Below are 24,762 nucleotides of genomic sequence, written 5' to 3'. Positions count from 1 at the left end.
AAAACCAATAGCACCTACCACTGTGGAGCAGCTAACTCCGAGTCTAGCTTTATAGGGCTGAAGTTGGGCCTGAATTCTCAAACAACAGACCTGGGGGAGCATGGGATATGTAAGGAAAGTAGAGCCCAGGATGTGGGGTCAGGGGTCAGGGAACTCCTGTGACATTGTCTTCAGAATAAGTGGCCCCTCACCCATGCAGGGGTAGGGCCCAAGAATTTCTCCCAATTGTCAAAGAGACATGGGCATCTGGAAACTGTGGCCTGGGCTTGTTAGAGACTGTGGAGAGGGGTAGGTGGTAGATTTAGCACTTCCCACGTCAGGCCTGGGCCAGACTTTACACCTATCAGACACTCGCTCACTGGGAGTCTAATGGGTACCTCCAGTTCAGTCATCCACAGCCCATCTCAGCTAACGGCACTTCAGACCTTCCTGTTCAGGCTGAACATCTTGGCCTCATCCTGGAAACCTCTCTCTCAGCCCCACATCCAGTCCATCTGGAGAGCCCATTGTCTCTGGATTTCTAAACAGAGCCATTCCCACCCCAATCCCTCACCTCCTTTGCCCCACCCTTGCTTGCCTACCCTTGTTTTCTCCCTGGTCTTCTCCCCAACCTCACCCATCTGTCCCCTACATGCAGCCAGAGGGACCCTGTGAACACTTGAGTCAGTCCTCTGCTCAGAGCCCTCCCTTGGGGCCCCCTTTCTCACCACAGCCCACTAGGCCCCCATCACCACTTCGACCTCATTTCTTGCCACTTTCCTCCTTGCTTGCCCTCATCCAGCCACACTTGCTCCTCCACGTTCCTTTAGTCTAACACAGAAACATACTCCCACTTCCAGGCCTTTCCGCCATCCATTTCCTCTTGCTGACATGCCTTTCTGGCACATAACCGCATGGCTCACTTCCTCCACTTCCTTCAAGTATTTCCTCAAATGTTTCCTCCTCAGTCAGGACTTCCCTGAGCCATCCTATGAAAAATGCTGAACTAGCACATGCCCCATGCCTATGTTCCACCTCTTAACACACAATATCTTTTGTTTATCTTGCTTATTGCCTGAGTCTCTGTTGTGGGTTGAATTGTATGTCCCAAAAAAATATGTTGAAGTCCTCATCCCGTAGTACCTGAAAATGTGACCTAATTTGGAATAGGGTCTTTACAGATGTGATCAAGTTAAGAAGAGGTCATACTGGATTAGGGTGGGCCCTAATCCAATGACCTGTGTCCTTATGAGAAGAGGGAAATGTAGACACAGACTCACAGAGATAAAGCCTTGTAAGGAAGAAGGCAGAGATTGGAATGATGCATCTACAAGCCAAGGACTGTCAACCACCAGAAGCCAGGAGAGAGGCCTGAAACATATTCTCTCTCAGAACCTCCAGAGGGATCAACCCTAATTTTAGACTTTTGACCTCCAAAACTGGGAGAAAATAAACTTCCCAGTTTGTGGCAATTTGTTATGGCAGCCCTAGGAATGAATACACTCCCACTACTGTGATATCAGTTGCACAAGGACAGGAATTCTGTCTGGTCTGCTCACTGCTGTAAGTCCAGCTCTTGAAATAATGCTGGCGTGCAGAAGGAACTCAATAAATATTGGTTGAATGAATGACTAAGCTTCAGGTACAGGATGTGAAACCTGTTCCTGATCTGTCCCCTTGATAGAAGCCCCAGCCCCATTTGGCCATATGGGCCCATCTCTGGAGTTGGCCTGCTGAGAGATGCTCCAAGTCTTTATTCACCTAACTGAATTTGACTGAGCACTTATCATGTGCAAATTCATTTCTTCCTTCCTTCATCCAACATATTTACAAACTGAGAAACCACCATTATCAATTATTTCCAGTTTCCATTTTTTCCAGCATGGAGAGCCAGAGAGAAGCTCCAAGCCTTCCAAATGCACATGCCTCTTGATCTGGTAATGTGGGGGTGGGGAGAAGGAGGGAAAAGAAACCAGAAAGGCCCCAGCCTAAAAAATACAGAGAAAAAGAAGCTCAGACTACCTGCAGTACCTCTGTTTCCCTGTCTTTTTTTTTTTTTTTAATAATTGGCTTTTTTTTAAAACTTAATTTTTAGATGGATAACATGGTTACATGTGGCTATATATATTATATATATATGTATATATATATGTATATGTATATATATACACACACACATATATATATGTATATATATATATATATACATTTATATATATATTATATATACACACACCTATATATATAGTGAAAAGCTCCATTTCCATTCCAATCCTCCAACTGTCCTGCCTCTCCTCCATCCCCAGAGCAGGGAACCACTATGAGTACTTTCTTGCCCATTTTTCCAAAGTTTCTTCATGCAAATAAAAGTAAGCATGAATATATGTTATCAATGAATCTCTTTCATGCTGTTTTTTTATACACTGTTGTGTACCCTGTTTTTTTCTCTTAAGAATAAAATACTTTGGAGACCGTTCCATACCAGTATGTGGAGATTTTCATTTCATTTTTTTTTAAGGCTGCATAGTTTCCCATTGCACGAACTACCATATTTGTTTAATCACTCCCCTATTAATGGACATTTAGGTTGTTTCCAACCTTTTGCTGTAATAGAATGTTGCATATAAGCTTCCCAGAAGGAACCTGCCAGGTAAAAAATGGGGGTGCAAACTTTGATCTTCTAGGGTTATGATAAAAAGGGAAATAATGTCTATCACTAAACATAGCAGGAAACACTATGGAAGCTGAAGTCAGTCACTCTTCTCTGCACTTGACCCAGATTATCTCATGTAATCCAAGGAGTTGGGGGTTGTTCCAACCCCCTTTTTAACTACCCTGGGTCATACCAAGCCAGAAAGGAGGAGCACCAGGGTCTGTCTGCTGGTGAGTGGGCAGGAAACTGGGTGAGAGCAAAGCCTCTGTCTGGGTCAGGTCCCTCCTCTACCATTTATTAGCTCCCTGACTTACTCTGAGCAGATACGAGGTCCGACAATTACGTTCATGAACGTGCCACTGTGCGCTTACATTGGCAGCACTGTACAAACAGTTCAGTAAGATTTCATAACCTTGGTATATTAGTGTCTCACAGCTGTGTTCGTGTCGACATGTGGCGGTATCTTGCTGAGCGGCGTTCACTATTGTTGCATGTTTTTTTGTGCCGTTGCAAGAATGTCTGAGCTTGAATTAGACCAATGAACAAACATTAAATTTCTTATTAAATTTGGCAAAAATAGAAGTGAAATCAGGGACATGTTAGTCCAAGTTTATGAGAATAACGCCACGAAGAAAACAGCAGTGTAAAAATGGATTGAATGTTTTTCTGAGGGGAGAGAACATGTCACTGGCGCAGAGAGGTCAGGGCGGCCAGTAATGAGCAGAACTGATGAAAACATTGCAAAAACTCGTCAAATTGTGTGTCGAAATCGTTGGCTGACTGTGAGAAGCATAGCAGACCAAGTAAACATCAACAGAGAAAATTAGGAAAATCTTAACTGAAAATCTTGACATGAGAAAGGTGTGTGTGCAAAAATGGTCCTGAAGGAGCTCACTGATGAACAAAAGCAAAGGAGAGTCGAAGTTTGCCAACACCTTTTGGAGAGGCAAGATGATGTTTTGGGCCATGTATCACTGGTGATGAAACATGGGTGTACCAATACAACCCTGAAACAAAGCGTCAAAGTACACAATGGAAGTCAGCCAATTCTCCACGACCAAAAAAGTTCCGTCAATCTACATCAAGAGTCAAAACGATGTTGCCAACCTTTTTTGATATCAGAGGGATTATTCATCATGAATTTGCAACAAATGGACAGTTAACCAAGTTTACTATTTGGAAGTGCTGAAAAGGCTGCATGAAAAAGTTAGACGAAAACAACCTGAACTTGTCCCCAACAAGTCATGGCTCTTGCATCACAATACACCAGCTCACATGGCACTGTCTGTGAGGGAGTTTTCAGGTGGTAAACAAATAACTGTATTGGAACACTGTCCCTACTCCCCTGATCTGGCCCCCAATGACTTCTTTCTTTACCTGAAGATAAAGGAAATATTGAAAGGAAGACATTTTGATGACATTCAGGACATCAAGGGTAATACGATGACAGCTCTGATGGCCATTCCAGAAAAAGAGTTCCAAAATTGCTTGGAAGGGTGGACTAGGCGCTGGCACTGGTGCATAGCTTCCCAAGGGGAGCACTTTGAAGGCAACCATGGTGATATTCAGCAATGAGCTATCAGCACTTTTTCTAGGATGAGTTCACGAACTTAATTGTCAGGCCTCATATGTGCACCACTCTGAGCTTCAGTGTCTGCCTCTGTGCGAAGGGGCTATTGCATGGGTAAGCAAGTGAAGAACCAAGGACCAAAGAACGTGTGAGTGGGCAAATGAAGAGCGACATGTGGAAGAAGGGCCAAGCTGGCCCGCTGGGCTTTTGTGCCAATTGGAAAAGGAAGCCCTGTGTCATAGATATTTTACTTCCCCCTGCAGAAAAGTATCAGAAGGAACACACAAGCTTGGGTGCAATCTATACAACCATAAAGGCAGCCCTTTCTGAGAACACCAAAGGATGAAAGGAGTGAGTGGGTGGGTGGGGTTCCCAAGAGAATCAGCCCTGTGGAGACTCCACCCAACTTTTCCCTCCCAACACAGGGCCCAGTACCCCAAGTTCCAATACTTGCATGCGAGGCCCGTGGATGGTGTTCTGGAAGCAGTACCCAGCGGAGCCCACCACCTGCGGGTAGAAGCAGATGATGATGGTGAGTCCCAGTCTCTCCGCTCATCAGCGTCCCTCCCCTCCAGGCTTGGACCGCACCTTGACCAGCATGGAGGTCTTCATGAGGTAATGTCCACTAACACCCTGGTTCAAGCAAAAGCTTTTATCCCTGAGCATAACCTGGGGTAGGGACGGAAATAAGGCAGTCAAGAGGCGTGCCCGATGACTCAGGGACGGTTTAAGTAACCGTGGGCTTTCAACAGGTCCACTGCCCAGGTAGATCTGCCCCTGCACCTCCTCACCGCCTGGTCTCACCCAGAAAAGCACCGAGTTGCGATTAGTAGGGACCTTCTGCTTCACCACCGCCTCAGTGCAGCCGGGGTCGGCCAGAACCACGCCCAGGTCCACCTCGTTCTGCAGCTGGAAGCTGTTGCCTGCTTAGAGCATGGGGGATGGAGGTGGGGGTGCGGTGGGGGTAGGGCCTCGTACCAGACCTGACAGGAGCTCCGCCCCTCCAATGGTGCCCTGGTCCCAACCCCCAGCCCCGCCATTCGGACGCCACTCAGGGCCCGCCCACAGACCCAGTTCCGGCTGGGACTTGAACGAGTGGCTCCGGACCGTCAGGAAGATGGAGAAGCTGTAGCTGGAGCCCTTATCCAGGAAGATGCGCTCGGGGAGCTCGTACTCGGCACTGAGGTCGTAGATCTTTTTGTAGTTGTCCACGTCAATGTGCACGTTACCCGCGCTCTGCCAGTTGCTCGCCAGGTAGAAGTAATAATCCTGGGGCATGGGAGGCAGAGGGGCAAAGTCAGCACCCGGAGAGGGGGACGGTGGGGGGGGTCTGAGGCCGCCCCTCCCCCCGACTCGCAACCCTCTCCATGCACCTGGTCCTGTTTCTTGTTCTTCCACCAGGTGGAGTGGTGCACAGGGTCGGCGTAGGCGTATGGCTGCAGGGGCCGCGGGCCTCGTGAGCGGGGTGGGGCGGGGCGTCCCCAGGCAGAAGGCATTCCCAGCCCCTAACCCAAACCCTGGCCCGCCCTGCTTTTAGCCCACCGGCCACACCCGCAAAGCCATCTCCCAGAGCTCTGCTCAAGCCCACACCACCCTCCAACCCCCCTTCAGCCTCAGACTCATGCCCGCGGCTCGGCTCTTGTTTCATCCTCCGCGGGCCTTGCCTTCTGGGCCTCCGCAGCTCAGTCTCAGACACGCCCCGGCTGGGACAGCTCCCCACCCGCGGCTGCTAGGCGCCCACCTTTTCGTACTGGGAGTGCAGCCAGAGCAGGTAATAGATGAGGCCCTGATAGACCGCGAGCGAGTTCTCGGTGTGGAAGCCCGAGGGCTCCAGGACGCGCGGCGGCTTCGCCCGGTAGCGCTCCTGGCGCGTGTAGATCTGCGGGTTGGGCAGGTCCCGCAGGTGCATCACCGTGAAGGGGCATAAGTTGGTGAAGGAGAGCGTCAGGTGGCTCCTGGTCGGCGGTAGTGGGAGACCGAGGCTGATATTTCCGCACCAGCACCCCAGGAGCCTCCGCAGGCCTGTTTCCCACCCTGCGCTACTGACTCCCCAAATCTCATCCAGCCCGGCTCTTCCTCCTCAGCCTCAGCCCCTGGTGCGCCTGGGCACATTCCCCTGGGCCTTCCTGGGTCCCTCAGACCAGAGTCCTGGACATCATGCTCGACTTCCCTCCCCCTTCCTAAGTGTCCTTCCATCTCCCCCTTAGCCCCTCCCCCAGCTGCCTCCCTGGGCAACTCCGCAGGTGACCCCGGCAAGAAGAATCACTATGGAACACCTTAAAATCTGACTGGGTAGTCCCTCCCCTTAATCCCACCATGGCTCCCCAGGGCCCTCAAGATGAATTCCAAGTCCCTCCCTGTGACCGCTAGGCTCACCTTGTCCGTACCACCACCAAGATTGCGCTGTACTTGCTCCCAGTTCTCAAACACCCAATCTCCTTTCCTCCTCAGGACCTTTGCACGTATGGTCCCCCCTGTCTGGGACACCTTTCTCCATCTTATTACCTGACCAATTCTTCCTCACCCTTCAGGTCACCACTCATGCACATCTTCCTCTTTGAAGCCCTCCCTGATTTTCCCTTTCCCCAGGCTCGTTTGGGTTCCTCCTTTGAGCATCCATAGGCCCTGAGCTCCCCCGTTACAGCCCTGAGGTGGTCGTTGGGGATGGCTTGGTCTCCCCCACTGGAATGGGAGCTTCAGGTGAGAAGTGCCTGGATGCTCTGACTACTGCTGTGGTCCATCCAGAGTTGTCTCACCCTTGCCGCTGCAAGAAGTAACGGTTGCTGAGTTGCTGGTACATCAGAAGCTGCTCCACGGGCACAAGCCTCTTGACCAGCTCGCTCTGCTGGCTGTTTACAAGGTACACCAGCTGCAATGGGAAGGCAGGGCCACGTGCGTGAGTTGGTGTCAGCCACCCTGCGGCTCCCCCAAGTCTCCCCACAGCCCCCACCAGGCACCTGGTACAGATTGTTGTCTTGGTAGAAGAGGGTGACCATGGTCTCATTGGGGGCGTAGAGAGAAGACTGTTGCATCATCTGCAGGCTGATGTACACCTCCCAGCCCTTGGACGGGAACAGCTTGTACACCCGGTAACTGCCCTCCAGAAGGTACCAGATCTGGGGGTGCAACAGCCAGGTGTGAGTGAGGACCATGGGGACCTCTGACCCCATCTCTCCCTCTGCCAAGTGTGCTGGCTCCACTTATTGAGGGGTGAGACTTGGAGCTCACCTCCATCTGGGACCAGGTAAGCTCATATACCTTCTCTCTGTAGTGCCATCTCTCTACTTCCCAGAGCCCAACCACCTCTGCTTCTAGCCCCCTCTAGTCATGACAAATTTCCTCAATGTTTCAATCTGCTTGAGTTTGTTACTTGCAACTTAAGCTTTCCTAACACATACACTCCCTGATGGGTGGGGTTCCTAGGGCCGAGCCCTCTTTTTTGCTTCTCACTCTTTGTACCCTCCAGGGTCTCATCCCCTTGGCCTCAGTTTCCCATCACTGCACTGATGCCCACCACCCATCCCCCCAACACATTTGACTCTAGACCTCGTCTCCTCTTGAGCCTCAGCCTGGAGGATCTCTTCCAGCCTCCAAGATGTCCCCCCACACCCCACATGTGGGCTCTTCTGTGAATCCCTCCCTGACACACACACTCCCAGAATACCATGTTTCCCTGAAAATAAGACCTAACCAGAAAATAAGCACTAGCATGATTTTTCAGGATGCTCATAAAATAAGTCCTAATGCATCTTTTGGAGCAAAAATTCATATAAGACCCGATCTTATTTTCAGGGAACACGGTAGGGCTTATTTTATATTACGAGCATCCTGAAAAATCATGCTAAGGCTTATTTTCCAGTTAGGTCTTATTTTCGGGGAAACACAGTAGGTCAGATCCCTCCTCTGAACATCCATATGTATTGTTTTCCTCTGCTGCAGCCTGACTACTCTCAACTCTCACTGTCTGGGAATGAGTCTGTCTTCCTAACTGCCCAGTGAGGGCAGGACCCAGAGCTGACTCAGTCACCACTGTGTCCCCAGCACTGGGTCGGGCATCCAGTAAGTACTCCATATCTATGAAATGAACAGCCGAATGATGACATGAAAGAGGGCCCCCCTGGAAATCAGATCACATAACTCTGAGCATAGGTCTTTCACTGCTGACAGACTTTGGAAAACACACTTAGCTTCGTTGAGTTCCAGGGTTCTCAGCTATAAATGGAGATTCTGCTGCCCTTCCCCAGGGTCCCTGAGGGTGTTCCCTCCCTTGGGCCCCTTTACCCTGACAGGGAGAGAAGGGAGACCCCAGGGGTTTGGGGTGGGGCTAGGGACAGGGCAGGCCACCTCCTCCGTCTCTGTGACAATAGCTATGTCCCCATGGAACGAGTTGACCAGGTACTTGATGGACAGCTCCTTGGGGAAGTCCGCCAGGTAGATGAAGTTTTCACTGTCATAGCTGCAGGGATAGAGATGGGAGCTAGGGGCACCTGGGCAAGGCCCCTGCAGGATATTTGCTTCCCCCAACTCTGGACTGAACATGGCACAGGATCTGATTTCTCACTTCTCCACTAGCCTTGTGAGAATGCACAAAGGAAGCCTGGGATTCTAGCTTCTGCCCCTGACTCCAGACTCACTGGGAGACCTGCCCATATGTAAACAGGAGCATTCAGCCAACCTGGCAGTTTGCCAACAGCTCATAAAGTTGACTCAGGGACCCCTAGATTCCTGAGGGGTGAAGAGTGTCCCAACCTATCCCCAGACAATGCCCTCTATTGCTCCCATAGGTTGGGTCTTCACATCAGGGCTCCCACAGCTTCCTCCATCCGAACCCTGACCACCCCAGCTGGTATTTTCCCTGTCCCAGTCCCCGTAACTTCTGGACTTGGGCAAACTGAAAACTTGGTGACTTCAGAAAGGGTCCCCACCCTCCTGGGGCTGGGCAGGCGGAGTATGCCTGGCCCTCTCTACCTTTGCAGGAGGAAGTTGCCCCAGATGAAGAGCAGGTTGTTATATGGGTTGTAGGACATGCCTTTAGGAACCATTGAGAAGTTGGTATAAGACTCTGTCCCTAGGATCATCAGGAACTCCAGGCCTCGAGCTGGCCAGGGCAGAGGCAGAGAGGACACAGCAGTGACACAGGGTCACCTGAGCCCCACGCACCGTTGAGCCCCCCTCCCCCTCAGCCTTCCCCTCCTACCGTCAGGGATGAATTCTGGGATGGCATAGAAGATGGCCAGCTCATCAGTGACTATAGGTAGAGAGAACACAGCAACATCTCCTGAGGCCGAGCTTTCAAAACTGGAAACTGGGCAAGTCACCGCCTTCCTAACCCATCCAAAAAACCCTCAATGGCATCCCATTTGGGCCTATTAGCCCTTAGAGTTTATGTGAAATAAAAAGGCACTGTGTCCGAGAAGGTACAGTCCTGTTGGGACACAGGACTTGCCTCCTCTGACTCCCTGGCTGGGGAGTGCAGTGTGCAGCCTATACAACTGCACGTGGCAGCCCAATTCTCAGTTCAGGTAAAATAAAACCAAATCTCTGTATTGTGTTCACCTCTCCAATCTCCCTCCCTTCCCTCTCCCCCGTTCCAGTCACATTGACTTCCCCTCAGTGTCTCCAGCCCACCAAGCCTGTTCTCCACCACGCCCCCCTTACCCAGAAGTACATGAGCAACATTTCCCTCCTGTTGTCTGCTGTGTGCCCAACGCCTCCCCCTTCCCGCCATGGTGCTCCACTTACCCACGTCATAGTTGGCCACTTGGAAATATTTCCTGGTGCTGTTGTCTTCAACCTCCACCAGCAGCAGCATATTGTAGTCGTCCGCAATGTATGTGGCCCAGATTATGGAGCAGACGACAACTGGTCGGGAAGGGAGAGGTCCAGAGCAGCCTCCAGGTCCTGCCCCTCACCATCCCCTCGATCCTCTGTGACTGCCACCTGGAACGCTCCACCTCTCCCCAAGACACTGCCATCCCTTCCCAGGGCCTCGCCCACACCCTCGATCCCCACAGCTGCCTACTGCAGACCCATCTGGGAATGGGTACCTTGTATCCATTTGCACACGGACTGCTGCCTGGGCAGCATCTCAAAGGACACACGGCCATCTGTGGAGCAGGGCAGGTCCACGCTCAGACACTGCCCATTCCCAGCCATCCAGCGCCCGCCCTCCCTGCCCCCTTAGTCTTTGGGATCCAGGGGGCAGGTCTCACCCCCCGGCCTTCAAGTCACTCACAGGTGGCCTATCAGAGTATATGTGTTTCTGGTCATAGTAAGTGGCTCAGGTCCGGGGATGTGACCCAGAACTGGCCAACCAGAGTCCATCCTGGGATTCGTGCTAGAGCTAATGGAGAAGACACTGCTCTCATTGTTTTGGGATGACTGAAACCGATGGGAGATGTGGGCTCTGAGCTCCTGAGGGCCATTCTTAACCCCCACAAAAGGAGTATCTACCTGAAAATGAAGCTAAATCGCAGGGCTCATAATAATAAACCCTTTTCTAGTACTCACCACGACCCTAGGGCTGTTCCAAGACCTTTATACATGTCAATGTGTGTAATCTTTATATCAACACAACGAAGCAAGTAGTAATACTATGATTAGCCCCATTTTGCAGATGAGGAAATGAGGCCCAAAAGAGGTTAAGCCGCTTGTTGAAAGCCACCGGCGACTTGGGTTGGGTGTGCTGGAGCAGTCTCTCTCCAGACAGGTGCTATAGTCACTACGCTATGCTACCTTCTCTAGATAGGCAGAGTCCTGATGATCTATCACAAGAGCCCTGGATTCAGCCATGCCTGAAGTTGGTGCCTGGTCGTCTCATTTATTTACGTCCACAAATTCTTTATGTATAAAGGATTTTTCAATTGGGCTTCTGCCCTTTGGAACCAAACACAGCATGAAAAACACATACCACACCCGGCACTACCCCTACAAATGCATTAACCCATCTTCACTCATAGGGCCCCTCCTTAAGGCACATGGTGAGGGGTGAGGGCCTGAGGTCAGAATTCATGGAGATGAGAGGACGTGGAGAGGTCTCTTGGGCTGCCAGCATCCCCACCCTTACCTGTGATGGTCCCAAAGTGGAAATAACCTTCATGCTTGCCAGAAGTGAGGGCCATGATGTACTCGGAGCCATTGCCATGGAAATACACGGGGCACAGCTTCTTGATACATTCATTAGCCAGCACACGAACCCACCTCTCTGCAGGGGCCGGCAAGGGGTTTTATGCCCAAGTGTTTGGACCTGGCGCCTCGGCCTCCCATCCACATTTCTCTGGCCTTAATTAGCCTGTTATCTGTCCTCTTGCTGGAGCAGCTGATCAGCGTGGTATCTGAGGGGCCCTTGGCATAGGACCCCAGCTGCCTTTGAGAAAATCCTCCTGGCTCACTTTCTGTCTATGAGGTTCGGAGAGGGCTGACCCCACCCTTGCATTCCCCTGGCCAGAGCTATTGGTTCTGAGCTGGGCCTGTGACCAAGGAGAACAAATGAGAGACAGTGTCAGCTTGCAATCACTAACAAAGAGATGCTCTTTCCTGGGGCCTCTGAGGGCACACAATTTGCAGTTGCTGGGTGGAGGGGGGAGTCACCATGGCCACCACAGGAGGGACCAGCAGCTACAGTGGGCCCCAAGATCCAACAAGCTTGAAACCAACGTGCTCCTGGTTTTTCAGCTATCTAAGCAAATAAACACGCCTCCCCTCCACACTGTTTTTTTGGCTTGAGCCCATTTTAATTTGGTTTTTCCACTGTCAAAGTGCCCTAAGTTATAAAGGGAGAAAAAGGGAGCTGTTGAGAACATGCATTAACTAATGAAATATAGGTGACAGCACAAGTTTCTGTGATGCTGTAAGTCCAAGTGGCCCTATAAGATGCCTAAATGACATCTCTCATTTGGATAGCGGGAAAAAAACCTGAGAACTAGAGCTTTGGTATTTAAAAGATGAGGCAAAATCAAGCCTTTTTCCTTTCTGATCAGCCTCCTTCATGGCTCCAACAATCCATCTCTATTTCTCTCTCTCTCTGACCTCTAGGCCTCTCCTCCACCACCCCAGTTTCTCTCCTAATATGTCTTTCTCTGTCTTTCTGACACTCTATGTGTGAGTGCATGTGTGTGTCCTTCTCTCTGTCTCTGTCTCTCTCTCTCTCTCCCTCTCTCTCCCTCTCTCTGCTCCCTCCCTTCACTCTCACATCTTGCTCTTCCCTCAGCTGGTTCATGGTTCCTGGGAAGGTCCAGATGAAGGCCCCTCCCCAGCATAGAGAGAATGGGAGAAGGCCCCCGCAGGGAGGGCAGGATGATTCAGGACCTTGGAAAGTCCCTCCAACGTCCCCCTCCCCACCCACGACAATTCCAGTCCCAGGTGCCACAGTGGATGGGTTCACTCAGGTGACCCCCTGGGGCTCCAACAGGCAGTCTTCTGCCCGAGGCACCAGAGACGCCCAGCCACGTGACCCAACCACATGACCTCACCACTGCCATGGTTGCTCTGGTGGAGTGTGATATAGGTGCCTGTGAAATAGTAGACGAGCTGGTTCTGCCGAATGAAGAGGGTGCTCTCGGTGGCGATGGCGTCGTAGATGGTGGAGGTGAAGCTGGCCTTGGGGCAGTAGAAGGATCCTACCCAGCAACTGTCAATGCTCAACTGCAGAGGAGCAGAGCCAGTGTGAACAGGTGGCCTTGGTCTCAGCCCACATGTCCTGCCTTGGGGAGAGGCACCTGCTCTGACAACTGCTTGGGAGGGACACATGCAGTTGCCCCCAGGGTGCCCTCCCTGCTCACCTTGCAGCAGCACCTTAGTGGCCAAACTCCCCCAACATGGGCCACAGAAGTAGGCAACCCAGGCTGGAGCCTGGAGCTTTGTATGCTTCCTAGAGTTGAACAGTATACAGCATATTCAATGGTGCTAAGAAGTTCTGGTTTCCAAGGACACTGAGTGTTGTACCCACATGGATACAAAAGATCCACTACTTGTCCCCAAGGCACTTTTGTATAATCCTATTCTACCGTGAACACAATTTTGTGTCAGGCTGACACTGTCTGAACTCACTGACTGATAACTAACACTGGCAATATCACCAACAGTGGGAAAATAATTTGAATCTAAATTTAATCAAGCTTCTAGAGCTCACTACTAGTTTATCGGCAATATGAGGTATTATAGACTAATTATGTCCCCCTTCCTAATTTATATGTTGAAACCCTAACCCCGCAATGTAACTGTATTTGGAGATAGGGCCTTTAAAGGGATAATTAAGGCCCAATCAGGTTATGAAGGTTGGGCCCTATCCTATAGGACTGGTGTCCTTATAAAAGAGGAAGAGACACTAGAGATCTCTCGCCACTTGTGCACACAGAGTAAAAGTCATGTGAGGACAGAGTAAGAAGAAACTTTCTGCAAGTCAAAGAGAGAGTTCTCACCAGAAACCAACCCTGCTAACACCTTGATCTTGGATTTCCAGCCTCAAAAACTGTGAGAATATAAATTTCTGTTGTTTAGCCACCCAGTCTGTGGTGGCTACTTTGTTATGGCAAACAAATACGCAGGGTCAGAGGACAAGTGAATTGATTCCATGAAGAAGCAAGTAGCCAAATTCTACAGGACAAAAGGCCTGGTTTCTTAAATTGCATGAAAAAAAATGTGGTTGTTGTGGGGGCAGGAGGTGGGGAGCAGACTTACAGGTGAGAAGGGCACTAAGACACTCAACAACCAAATGCAATGAGTGTGTCCTGATTCAAACAAACCAATTTTAAAAGAGCAATTTTAAACCAATTTTACATTTTATTTTTAGATAAGTGGGGAAAAACTATAGCCAGGTTAGATGATGTTAAGGGTTTATTTTGCTGGGTATTATAGTGGCATTGCATTGTCTTTTTTTTAAGTCCTCTTGTGTTACAGATACTTCCTCAAGTCTTTCAAGAATTTACAGGTGAAATGGTATGATGACTGGGATTTTTTTAAATCAGGAAAAAAATGGATAAAAAAAGGCAAAATGTTGATAATTATTGAATCTGGGTTCATTATACTATTCTATTTTTGTGTCTAATTGAAATTTTCCACCAAAAAGTGAAATTTTCCACTAACCTTTCCCATAAAAAGTAGAAATCAGAGCAAAACTCTAGGCTCTGCTGCTGAGGGAGATTTCACCAAATTAAGGAGAACATGAACATTCCCACTTCCCCTACCCTATTCAGCATCATAGGAGTGTCCTTGAAAATGTTATTTCTCAAAAAGTCTAGTCATCCACGAGGACTATAGAGGTTGTTGCTATGCCTGGTGAAACTAACCTGTACCCTCTGTCATTTTGATTAGCTGTCATACTTCATGTATTACACTGTTAATATTTGAGTGATGCGTCTGTTTCCTGGAAGAAATACTTAGAAATTCTCTTTGTTAAACTAGAAGAGGATCACCATACCTCTCTCTTCTCCCACATACACGAGGAAAAGAAAAGCTGTGGGTCAGCTGGATTTCTAATTTGAGCAGTTTGAGAGTTCTGACTCATTTAACTCTGTAAGAAGCATGTTGGGTTTCCCTGGTCACAGTGATTGAGTCAGATGGGTAAACAGCCTGAGCCACACCAAGTGGAAGGAATCTTGTGATTTGGGGGTTAGGAAGCAGGAGGAAAGATCTTTCCCACTGGATGTAGGCCTGAGAAGATATAGCCTCTGTGGTTCCCGAGGACAGAGCTGTTTGAACATAAAGTCAAATACAGAGGAACCAGGTCAAAGAGATGGAGAGAGAGAGAAATTCAGTCTTGGTGACATTGTTTGAAATCCTGGGTCAAGCTGGACCTGAAGTCCTGAATTTTTCCATTACATGAGCCAACAAATTTCCTTTTTCACTTTTGGCAGATGGCTAGTTGAGCTCCCAGATCCATTTTCACACATTCTTTGTGCCTCCCAGGTAGAAATTTTATTTCCCAGCCTCTCTTGCAGTTGGATGTAGCCAATTGACTAATTCCTCACTAATGGAATGTGAGAGGAAGAGAAACTTGCTTAAGAGAAAACAGCTTGCTCTCCACCTCTGCTCTGTCCCCATCCCATTGGCTGGAATATGGACATTGGCAGGACCCAGCTTCAACCATACAGATGAGATCAACATCTGGGGTCTACGGCATGGTGAAGCAAGAAAAAAGAAGGGACGTGGCTTTCTCACTTCTGGACTGTTAAGAGAATAAACAATAGCATCTATTTAAGCTATTCCCTCCCTTTCAGGGGTCTATTTGTTACAGCATCTAAAACTGACCAATACACATCTGAGAAGAGCTGTGTGGAGGGGGAATTCCTCTGGAATCCTAGGGGCAATCTGGAACAGAATGGTAAGGTGAGGCAGGAGGGATGAAAGGAGAGGAGAAAGCAATCTGGGAGAAAGCCCCATGATTACAGAATAAGAATGAATGGGCTTTTATTTTGGAGTGATGGAAATTTTTTGGAACCAAAAAATTTGGTTGGTGGTTGCACAGTATGAATGTAATAAATGGCACTAAATTGTTCACTTTGGAGTGGTTCATTTTATGAATTTTATGATTTGACCATGATAAATTAAAAAAAAAGAAAAAGAACAAAAAGAAAGATGCCTGAAGTTCAAATGGAACTCTTCATTCCTGTGACGTACAGTCCCTTCTCTGCCCTCCAAACTTCGTCAGCAGAATCCACATCCCTGTGGTGTGTTTGGGTCAGGAATGAGAAAACTGAGCAATGTTTGGAAAGACTTGGCCCAGAAAAGAGAAAGTTGACACCAGACAGGGAGACGGTCTATAAACTGAACAAGTTCAGTAAAGCAGATTAAGAGCCAGAGGGAACCAGGAGAACATTAACCTACATGGGGTTCTCAGAAATCATGGGTGGGGCTTTCAACCTTGATGGTAAGAGGTTAAGGCAATCTTTTGGGGTTGCTGTGGAGCACAGTTGTTATCTCAGACACCATTAAAACCAGCATCTTCTTCCCCCAACTTGTGGCGAAGCTACCCTGATTTCACTCTGGGGGAACCATCTCAGCTGCCCTCCTCATAAGGTTGGAGATCATAACCTGTGCTAAGTCAGTTGGCATTTTCCATTATATTGGGACACATGACCCAAGCCGGATCAATCAGGACCAAGGAAATAAATTTCAGGATTTTTAAAATAGCTATTTGGGAAAAAGATGCTCCCATTCTCTGGCCTGTGAATTGGGATTATGTGAGCCACTTTGAGGACAAGACTAATCCAGAAGTGGAGTGGAGTTCTGAGTTGAGCCCCGTGTCAAGCCATGCCTGAAGCCTGCTCTGTGCCTGAGCTTTGCAGTTAGGTGGACCTATTAAATCCATTCGTCTGCTTAAACCAAACTGAGTTGGCATTCTGCCTACAGCTGCACCAACTCAAAGGTGTTTCTGTTATTCACACCAAAAAAACCATCCTTCAGACATTCCTTCCCCATTCTGGGAATAATATAGGTTCACAATGCTGAATTTGAAACCCTTGAGGCCAGATGTATTTTGCGACTCAGAATTTTCCAGGGTTTAGAAGGTAGTACGACACATATATAGCATTCATATGTAAACTAGTGGGGTCTGGGGCAGCACCCGGTAATCCAGCTCCTTAATATTTCTGTAAGGCAGAATCTGAATATTAACAGTAAACGGGATGCAAAGACTGTCAGCAGCATTTGTTGGCTCAGGTCATGGTTTCACAACAAATGAATTTTAGCCCTAAATTTGTGAAAACACCATTTTCAAAGCTTTTGGCGTTTCAGAATTACAAATAATGGGCCTATAAATAATAATAGCTTTGACTCACACAGTGCTCATTCTGTATCCAGCTGGTATTAACTTATATCATCCTTACAATGATTCTATGAGGTAAATATAAATATTATTCCCATTTTACAGAAGGGGAATCTGAGGCCTGGGTAGGTCAAGTGACTTGCCTAAGGTCAAGTGACATAGCCAAGAGGTGGGAGAACTAGGATTTGAACCCAGGCAGTCTGGCTGCAGTCTTATGTCCTGCTTTCATGCTATCTGCCTTTCGTGGGGGCTGGTAGGTCTTTGGGAACCCCTTCTGTAACCCCAGGCCATTTTAGGGGCCGAGGACCAGCACCCTTCTAAAGGCCTCAGCCTACCATCTGCCCTGTACCACTCACCTCCACGAGAAAGAAGTCCTTGAAGCTGGTGTCCGTCAGCAAAACGGACTTCTCCTCAGGAATACCGCCCAGAATGAGCACAGGGGTCTGGCCCACAGTGCACCACAGGGGTCTCGATGAAACATTCACAAAGTACCGAGGTAACAGATTGAAGAGCTGCCAGGGGAGGAACAGGAGGGCTGCTCAATAGGCCCCCCTCTCCCATGTCTCCATCTCATGTAGGGTGAAAGTCCACACCCTGACCCATGAGGCCCCACACAATTTGCCCCTGGCGCCTCTCTGAGCTCCTCCCCCCCATTCACCCCTTCACTCTCTCTCGCCCAGCCACGTGGGCCTCCTCACTGCTTCTCAGACTTCCCAGGCACATTCCCACCTCAGAGCCTTTGCACGGGCTGTTCCCTCTATATGCAATGCTTTTCCCCTAGGATCCACGTGATTCCCTCCTCTGCTCCTTCAAGGCTTTGCTGAAGTGCCAACCTTCTCAATTCTGCCTTTCTTGACCATTCCGTTAAACACTACAGTCCCCTCCTGCGCAGACCCAATCACCCTCACTCTGTCTGAATTCTCTCCAGAGCATTTTCCACCGTTTAACCTGCTATGCAGTGTACTTGATCTCATGTTTCCTGGTTTGGTGTCTGTCTCTGCCACTAGAATGTCAGCTCTGTGAGGGCAGGGACTTGAGTCTGTGTGTTCACTGTTAGTTCCCATGGGGCCACACTGTGAGCTCAGTAAGTACTTGTTGAATGAATGAATGAATGAATGAATGAATGAAGAATATGGGTGCAGGAGTCAGGCAAGCACAGTTTCAAGTCTTGTTCCACGTGTACACGCTGAGAGACTATGGGCAAACGGCTTCATCCCTTTTTGGCCTCAGTTTTCTCCTCTTTAAAATGGGTGTGTAAAAGCACCTTTCTTCACAGGGTCAGTGTGAAGACATAATGTGTTTGTGCATTTAGTACAATAGAGCCCTTCACCAGGGGCCTGGCACAAAGTAAGCGTTCTGTAAGTGGGGCCTGCCACTTGTTTGGAAAGTAATCAGGGTCCCAGCCCTCTATCTTCTACTGGCCCCATTGTCCGGGCCCCCTTACCTCATTTCCCACGGTGAACTTGAGTTTGTCGTCTTGCTCTCTCTCCAGGAAACCATTGATGTTTACCTGAAACCTGGCAGCAGGTATGGGGCAGGCACAGGTGAGCGTTCCAGTTTCAGGGGCTCCTGCCATAGCTCACAGCTCCCTCCCTTTGGTTTCCTCCTGTCTTCTTCGGGGATCTGGGGAGAAGGAAGTCCCTCCCAGAGTCTACCCCCTGCCCCGGGCGTGGGGAAGGGCACCTTTTATTAGGAATGAAGGGCCCCAGGCCGTTGCTGCTGACGTCCACGTGCATGACCACACTGCCGTTCTTGATGGGCATAGGCACGTACCAGCTCATGACACACACCTCCTCTGCGTCGCACTGCTCTGCTGGAAGGCAGTGGGAACTGAGGCTGCTGGGGGCTCCGAGCGGCCCCCTCCAGGCTATAGACCACTGGGATCTCCTTGCAACTCCCACGTCCTCCTCTAGGCCATGGAACCCACTGGGGCCTTTGTGTAGCCCCATCTAGGCCATGGAACCTGCTGAGGCCTCCCCGTGCCCTCCTCCAGACCACAGACCCCACTGAGGGCCTCCATAAGCCCTATACCCCCTCCAAACCATAGGCCCCTTGATGACCCCAGCCTCCCATCCAGGAGCCCTCTGAGAGCCCCAGCATGCCCCCAATGCTCCTGCCAGGCTTGTGACTGCTCCAGGAGCCCCTCAAGCTCACCTTTGCTGCGGAAGGGGGCTGCTTCCATCTGGATCTGAAGCTGCTCTAGCTTCCAGTGATTGATGTTAACTGAGGACTGGAAGGTGACCAGCACCACAGGCTTCAGCCCCATCAGGTGGCCCTTGCGGACCAGGGCCTCAGAGGCCTGAGGGCGAGATGGCCCCACAGATGTGTCCTTAAGATAACCTCTGGGCGCTCTCCCTTGCCCCTCACCTTGACCCCACCCTTAGTAGCCTACCTTCCTGGGCTGGGTGAGGAGAACAAACTCTCCACCATGGGAAGGTCAAAGAACACGGTCTAGGTTTGGGGTTGGGGTGGGGGCAGGCCAGGCTAAGAGAGGGGTGGAGGGGCTAGGGTTTGGAGAGAGTCAGGAGGTCTTTCTGGAGGAAGTGAGGCCAGGGCCATGGTCTTCAGACAGAATTTGGATATATCATGTTTCCCCAAAAATAAGACCTAGCCAGACAATCAGCTGTAATGCATCTTTTGGAGCAAAAATTAATATAAGACCTAGTCTTATTTTACTATAAGACTGGGTATGATATGATATGATATGATATGATATGATATGATATGATACCGGGTCTTAAATTAATTTTTTTTTTTAACAGCACTTTATTGGGGAACAGTGTGTACTTCCGTTCAGCTTCAAGTTGTTGTCCTTTCAATCTTAGTTGTGGAGGGCGCAGCTCAGCTCCAGGTCCAGTTGCCGTTTTCTAGTTGCAGGGGGCGCTGCCCACCATCCCTTACGAGACTCGAGGAGTTGAACCGGCAACCTTGTGGTTGAGAGCCCAGTGGCCCATGTGGGAATTGAACCGGCAGCCTTTGGAGTTAGGAGCATGGAGCTCTAACCACCTGAGCCACCGGGCCAGCCCTTAAATTAATTTTTGCTCCAAAAGACGCATTAGAGCTGATTGTCCGGCTAGGTCTTATTTTTGGGAAAACAGGGTAGGAAATGTATAGAGAAGGGCAGCATAGGATAAGCAAACTTTCGCCAGTGGGAACAAACCTGGCACCCAGAACTGCTAGCAGCTTCTTCCCTCACTTCAGGGATTCCCAGGCCCCCTCTTGAGGTTTCTACCCTCCCTGCGGAAATAAAACTCTCTGCCATCCCCCCAGTCAGAGGATAGTCAAGTTTGGGGGCTGAGGCCTGGTGGTGAGGGTGGGATGGGGCAATTGGAGGGGAAGGTGCTGGGAAAGGGTAAGGGAGCAGCCAGGGATGCCAGGATGCTGGCTGGGCTCAGAGTGGAGATGGGAGGAGGGAAGAAGGGTGTTCCAAGTGTATGGAAGAGCATGCAAAGGCTTGGACGGATCCCCAAGAGAAGACTGCACTCAGGCCACTATGGATGGGAGGTGGGGGTGGGCGGGGAGACCAGGGTGAGACATTTAACGGGTCTGACACCCTTTGCACAGGCTTTCATCCTGAGGAATGCCTCAGCCAGGGCCCTTTCAATCCTACCAAATATATTTGTCTTAGCCCTGGCTCTGGGTTCCAATCACAGGGTAGCAGATGATAGTGGGGCAGGGACCTCCTCCCCGTCGGGACAGCAGTGGCCACGACCACCCTGGTCCTGTCAACCCTCAAATCCTGCCTAGACCATGCATCAGCTGCCTCCCTGGTCTCCCTGCTCCCATCCCTTCCCCTACAGTCTGCTCCCCTCACACAGAAGGAGGGAGCCTGTGAACACCTGTGTCACACATCCCTCCTCTGCTCAGAACCTTCTGGTGGCTCCATCTGGCTCAGAGTGAAAGCCAAGTCCTCACTAGGGTTCTGGAGGCCCTTAATCACCTCCCAGACCTCTCCCTGCCCACACTGGCCTTCACTCACTCTGCTCCAGCCACACGGGCTTCTTCCTGGTCCTCACACACACTGGCCTCTTTCCTACTTCAGGGCCTTTGTGCTGGCTGTTCCCTCCGCTCAGAATGCTTTCCCCAGTTCTCCTCAGTCATCCCTTTTCATCATTCAAGTCTCTGCTCAAGCCTCTGCAGAGAGATCTTCCCCAACCACGCAGACAACACCCTCCTTTCTAAGATATCACCTTATTTTATTTTCTTCTTCACATTGATTACCCTTCATAAATTATTCTATCTATTTACTTGCTGATTGTCTGCTTCCCTGGTGGGCTGAATCCATAAGAAAAAGCTGACCATATTATCATTGTATCCCCTCATTGTAAAGAAAGAGGATCTGACTCATAGTAGGTGTTGCATGAACAAATAAAGATATTATTACTGCACTTTTACAGATAAGGAGAGAAGGTTTATGGAATAAAACTCTATGCCCAGGGTCAGACTCTGGAAACTTGTTAGCATTCACTGAGTCCTTTCTATGAACAAGGCACTGTGCTAAGTGCCTCACACATATTTAATCATTTTATGAAGATCATTATCATACTTGTTAAAGATGAGGAAACTTTGGGACAGAGAAGTTAAGTAACTTGTCTGAGATCACACAACTATTATGTAGCAGAGCTGGGATTTGAACCCAGGCAGGCTGGCTCCAGAGCCCAAAGTGTTATCTATCATGCTATACTTCCTCCGAGTAAATGTTAATCAGTAGCAGATTCAAATCCAGGTCTGCAGCCTCCAGAACTTCATTTCTAGATAACATCCTACTGTCTTCAGAAAGCTTACTTGAGCCAAAACAATCTTGCAAAAGAACAAAACTAGAGGACTCAAACTTCCTGATTTGCAAATTTACTACAAAGCTACAGTAATCAAGACTGTGTGGTACTGGCATATGGATAGACATATAGAACAATGGAATAGAATTATACCCAGATATAAACCCTTACATTTATGGCAACTGACTTTTGACAAGGGTGCAGACAATTCAATGGGGGAAAGAATAATCTTTTCAACAAATGATACTGGGATAACTGGATATTCACATGTCAAAGATGGACCACTACCTCACACCATATACAAAAATTAACTCAAAATTAATTGAAGACCTAAATGTAAGAGCTGAAACTAAAAAACTCTTAGAAGAAAACATAGAAGTAAATCTTCATTACCCCTAGTTAGGCAAAGCCTTCTTAAACAACACCAAAAGCACAAGCAACAACAACAACAAAATTGATAAATTGGATTTCATTGAAATTAAAAACTTTGGTACTATTTTAAGTATGTGAATTATATCTCAGTAAACAAAACTTTTGTGCTTTAAAGGACACCATCAAGAAAGTGAAAAGACAACCCCCAGAATGTGTCAAAATACTTACAAATCATATATCTGATAAGGAACTAGTCAAGACTATATTAAGAAAATTTACAGCATAACAATAAAAAAGACAACCCAATTTTTAAATAGGCAAAGGATTTGAATGGACATTTCTCCAAAGATAGATAAATGGCCAATGAGCATATGAAAAAATGTTCAATATCATTAGTTGTGAGGGAAATGCAAATCAAAACTGCAATGAGATACCATTTTACACAGATTAGGATGTCTATAATTTTTTTAAAATGGACAATAACAAGTGTTAGTGAGGATGTAGAGAAACTGGAACCCTCGTATATTGCTGATGGGAATGTAAAATGGTGCAGCTCCTTGGGAAAAGTCTGGCAGTTCCTCAGAAGTGAAAAAGAGTTAATATATACCCAGCAATTTCATTCCTAGAGAACTGAAACACACGTTTACACAAAAACTTGTACACAAATGGTCATAGCAGCATTATTCATAACAGACAAAAAAGTGGAAATAACCCAAATGTCCATCAATTAATGAATGGATTAACAAAATGTAACACATCAATATAACTGAATGTTATTCAGTCATAAAGAGGAAATACTGATACATGCTATAACATGGATGAGCCTTGAAAGCATGCTAACTGAAAGAAGCCAGACACAAAAGGCTACATATTGTACGATTACATTTATATGAAATGTCCAGAAGAAGAAAATTCATAGGGACAGAAGAAAGTGGTCTCCAGTGGCTGGAGCAGGGTTTCTTTTGGGGGTGATGAAAATGTTCTAGAATTAGATAGTGGTGATGATTGCACAATTTTGTGAGTATAGTAAAACTATTGAATTGCACACTTTAAATGGTGAATTTTATGGTATGTAAATTATATCTCAAATTTTTAATGGCAAAAAAGCTTACTTGAACACCTACTATGTGCCTGGTGGGACACTGGAGATCTTTGTGAATCCTTAAGGTCCCCAGAGTCTGGCGGTGCCACTACTATTAAAAAATGTTAGACATGGGTAAACTGAGATCTACACAGAATGAGCTCAACCCCGCTGCATCCACTCACCTCTCCTTTGCAGGAGTAGTTGATCTTTAGGTAGTAAGGGAAGCCCATGTATTTCTGCAAAGAGAAGTTGGGCAAATGTCCAGAGCTCAGTGGGATGCGGGTCCAGGACCTCTTCCGTTCTCCTGATCCCAGTTCCCTTACCTCGTTCAGGTCGATGGGCGAGTCCACCAGAAGGCCCAACAAACTGTTCACTGTGTCTAGGGGCTCTTGATTGAAAAAGCGGTCGCTTCCGTGGTTTTTGCCTACCGTCTCGAACTGGTTCAGGACAACCTGCCAGGTGCACTCCTGGTTGTCCTCCACAGCCCCCAGCCTCCACGGTGACAATAGCACCGCCAGTAGTGACCACAGCGCCCACAGGACTCGGAGTCTTGGCCACGCAGGACCAGCAGGAGTCATCGCGGGGCAGCGCTCAGCGTGGCTGGAACCTAGAGAATGCGGGGATCAACACCCACTGGCTATACTGAGCTCCTGGGCCGCCTTCTGTGATGCCGCCTTTTGAAATCCGCCTTGCTCTTGAGCTTCGCCCCGCCCCTTCTAATAGAATGGCTTCTGCAGGGACTTCTGGCCCCACTCCTACTCTTAAGCCTGGCCCCGCCCCTACTCTTACGCCTGGCCCCGCCCCTACTCTTGCACCTGGCTCCGCTCCTGCTTTTTCTCCTGGCTCCGCCTCTGCACCAGACCTCGATCCTGTCCCAGGCCCTGAATCTGCTCCTTTTCCAGATCCCACCTCTGCTATTACTCCAGGTGCTGCCCCTGCTGTTGCTCCTGGCCACGCACCTGCTCCTGGTTTCATCCTGTCTCCTCGTCTCGCCCCTTAATCTTGCCCCCCCCTTGTTCTTGGCTCTGCGCCTGCTCTGCATCCCTCCCCTACTCTTCTCCTCGTTTCGGTTTCTGTTTCTCGCTTTGGCTGCATCCCACCTATTTTCCTCAGTCCTGTTATTTCCTGTGATCTCGCACTTACACTTGCACCTGCACTTAGCACCGCCCCCACTTCTTGCTCCACCCGCCCACTTCTCTTCGCACCGCCCCTCTCTCTTCTCTGGGTCCCTGCTCTGGTACCTGGTCCTGTACCCAGCTCCGCCCCTCTCCCGGTCCAGATCTTGGACCTTCTCCATGCCCCGCCCCTTCCTCTGTCTCCGCCCCTGTTTCTTGCTTAGAATTTGCTCCTGGCTCTGCTTCTGCTCGTTGTCCGGCAGGTGTTCCGCGACCTGCTCCTTATCCACCCTCCCTTGCCCCTTGTCTTTGACAAGCTGTTCTTCCCCAGCCTGCTCCTCGCCCCGCCCCTTCTTAGAGACACACTCTTTGCCTTTTGAGCTCTCCTCGCCCCACGCCCTCTCCTCGCCCTGCACCTTCTCCTCGTTCCACGCTGGCGCTACCTTGTAGC

General features: G+C 49.1%; 1 protein-coding gene and 1 long non-coding RNA gene across 7 annotated transcripts in view; one reads left to right on the top strand and one right to left on the bottom strand.

Annotated features, from left to right (window-relative positions):
* The window catches only part of CATSPERG (cation channel sperm associated auxiliary subunit gamma), a 28,061-nt gene extending 3,618 nt beyond the window's left edge, over positions 1–24,443 (bottom strand). For 3 of the 5 annotated variants that reach the window (XR_004425158.1, XR_004425159.1, XM_033128654.1), the window contains exons 1-22: positions 24,156–24,380; positions 23,520–23,803; positions 23,379–23,432; positions 19,120–19,264; positions 18,649–18,778; positions 18,410–18,482; positions 17,322–17,477; positions 12,674–12,845; positions 11,269–11,406; positions 10,250–10,309; positions 9,945–10,064; positions 9,400–9,450; positions 9,171–9,300; positions 8,547–8,658; positions 7,160–7,318; positions 6,959–7,071; positions 5,944–6,157; positions 5,576–5,638; positions 5,273–5,471; positions 5,007–5,125; positions 4,791–4,871; positions 4,653–4,709 (exon numbers count right to left, since the gene is read on the bottom strand). Coding sequence is in view for 3 of the 5 variants with exons in the window: in XM_033128654.1 (XP_032984545.1) it covers positions 4,653–4,709; positions 4,791–4,871; positions 5,007–5,125; positions 5,273–5,471; positions 5,576–5,638; positions 5,944–6,157; positions 6,959–7,071; positions 7,160–7,318; positions 8,547–8,658; positions 9,171–9,300; positions 9,400–9,450; positions 9,945–10,064; positions 10,250–10,309; positions 11,269–11,406; positions 12,674–12,845; positions 17,322–17,477; positions 18,410–18,482; positions 18,649–18,778; positions 19,120–19,264; positions 23,379–23,432; positions 23,520–23,803; positions 24,156–24,171 (2,646 nt within the window). In the remaining 2 variants the exon portion in view is untranslated. Of the gene's footprint in view, positions 1–4,652; positions 4,710–4,790; positions 4,872–5,006; positions 5,126–5,272; positions 5,472–5,575; positions 5,639–5,943; positions 6,158–6,958; positions 7,072–7,159; positions 7,319–8,546; positions 8,659–9,170; positions 9,301–9,399; positions 9,451–9,944; positions 10,065–10,249; positions 10,310–11,268; positions 11,407–12,673; positions 12,846–17,321; positions 17,478–18,409; positions 18,483–18,648; positions 18,779–19,119; positions 19,265–23,378; positions 23,433–23,519; positions 23,804–24,155; positions 24,381–24,437 lie in introns of those variants that run through there. The other 2 variants (XM_033128653.1, XM_033128652.1) reach the window with 2 other exon arrangements.
* LOC117035050 (uncharacterized) lies at positions 5,324–8,399 on the top strand. Of its 2 annotated transcripts, none has more exons than XR_004425161.1 (4): positions 5,324–5,456; positions 6,948–7,062; positions 7,244–7,446; positions 8,142–8,399. It is a non-coding gene; the product is annotated as an uncharacterized LOC117035050 (long non-coding RNA). The 2 variants fall into 2 exon arrangements; XR_004425160.1 differs by having other exon boundaries at positions 7,218–7,446.
* Positions 24,444–24,762: the final 319 nt, after the last annotated feature.

This window comes from Rhinolophus ferrumequinum, chromosome 15, assembly GCF_004115265.2.
Source record: "Rhinolophus ferrumequinum isolate MPI-CBG mRhiFer1 chromosome 15, mRhiFer1_v1.p, whole genome shotgun sequence".
Lineage (NCBI taxonomy): Eukaryota > Metazoa > Chordata > Mammalia > Chiroptera > Rhinolophidae > Rhinolophus > Rhinolophus ferrumequinum.
This window is presented reverse-complemented; position numbering and strand designations above follow the sequence as displayed.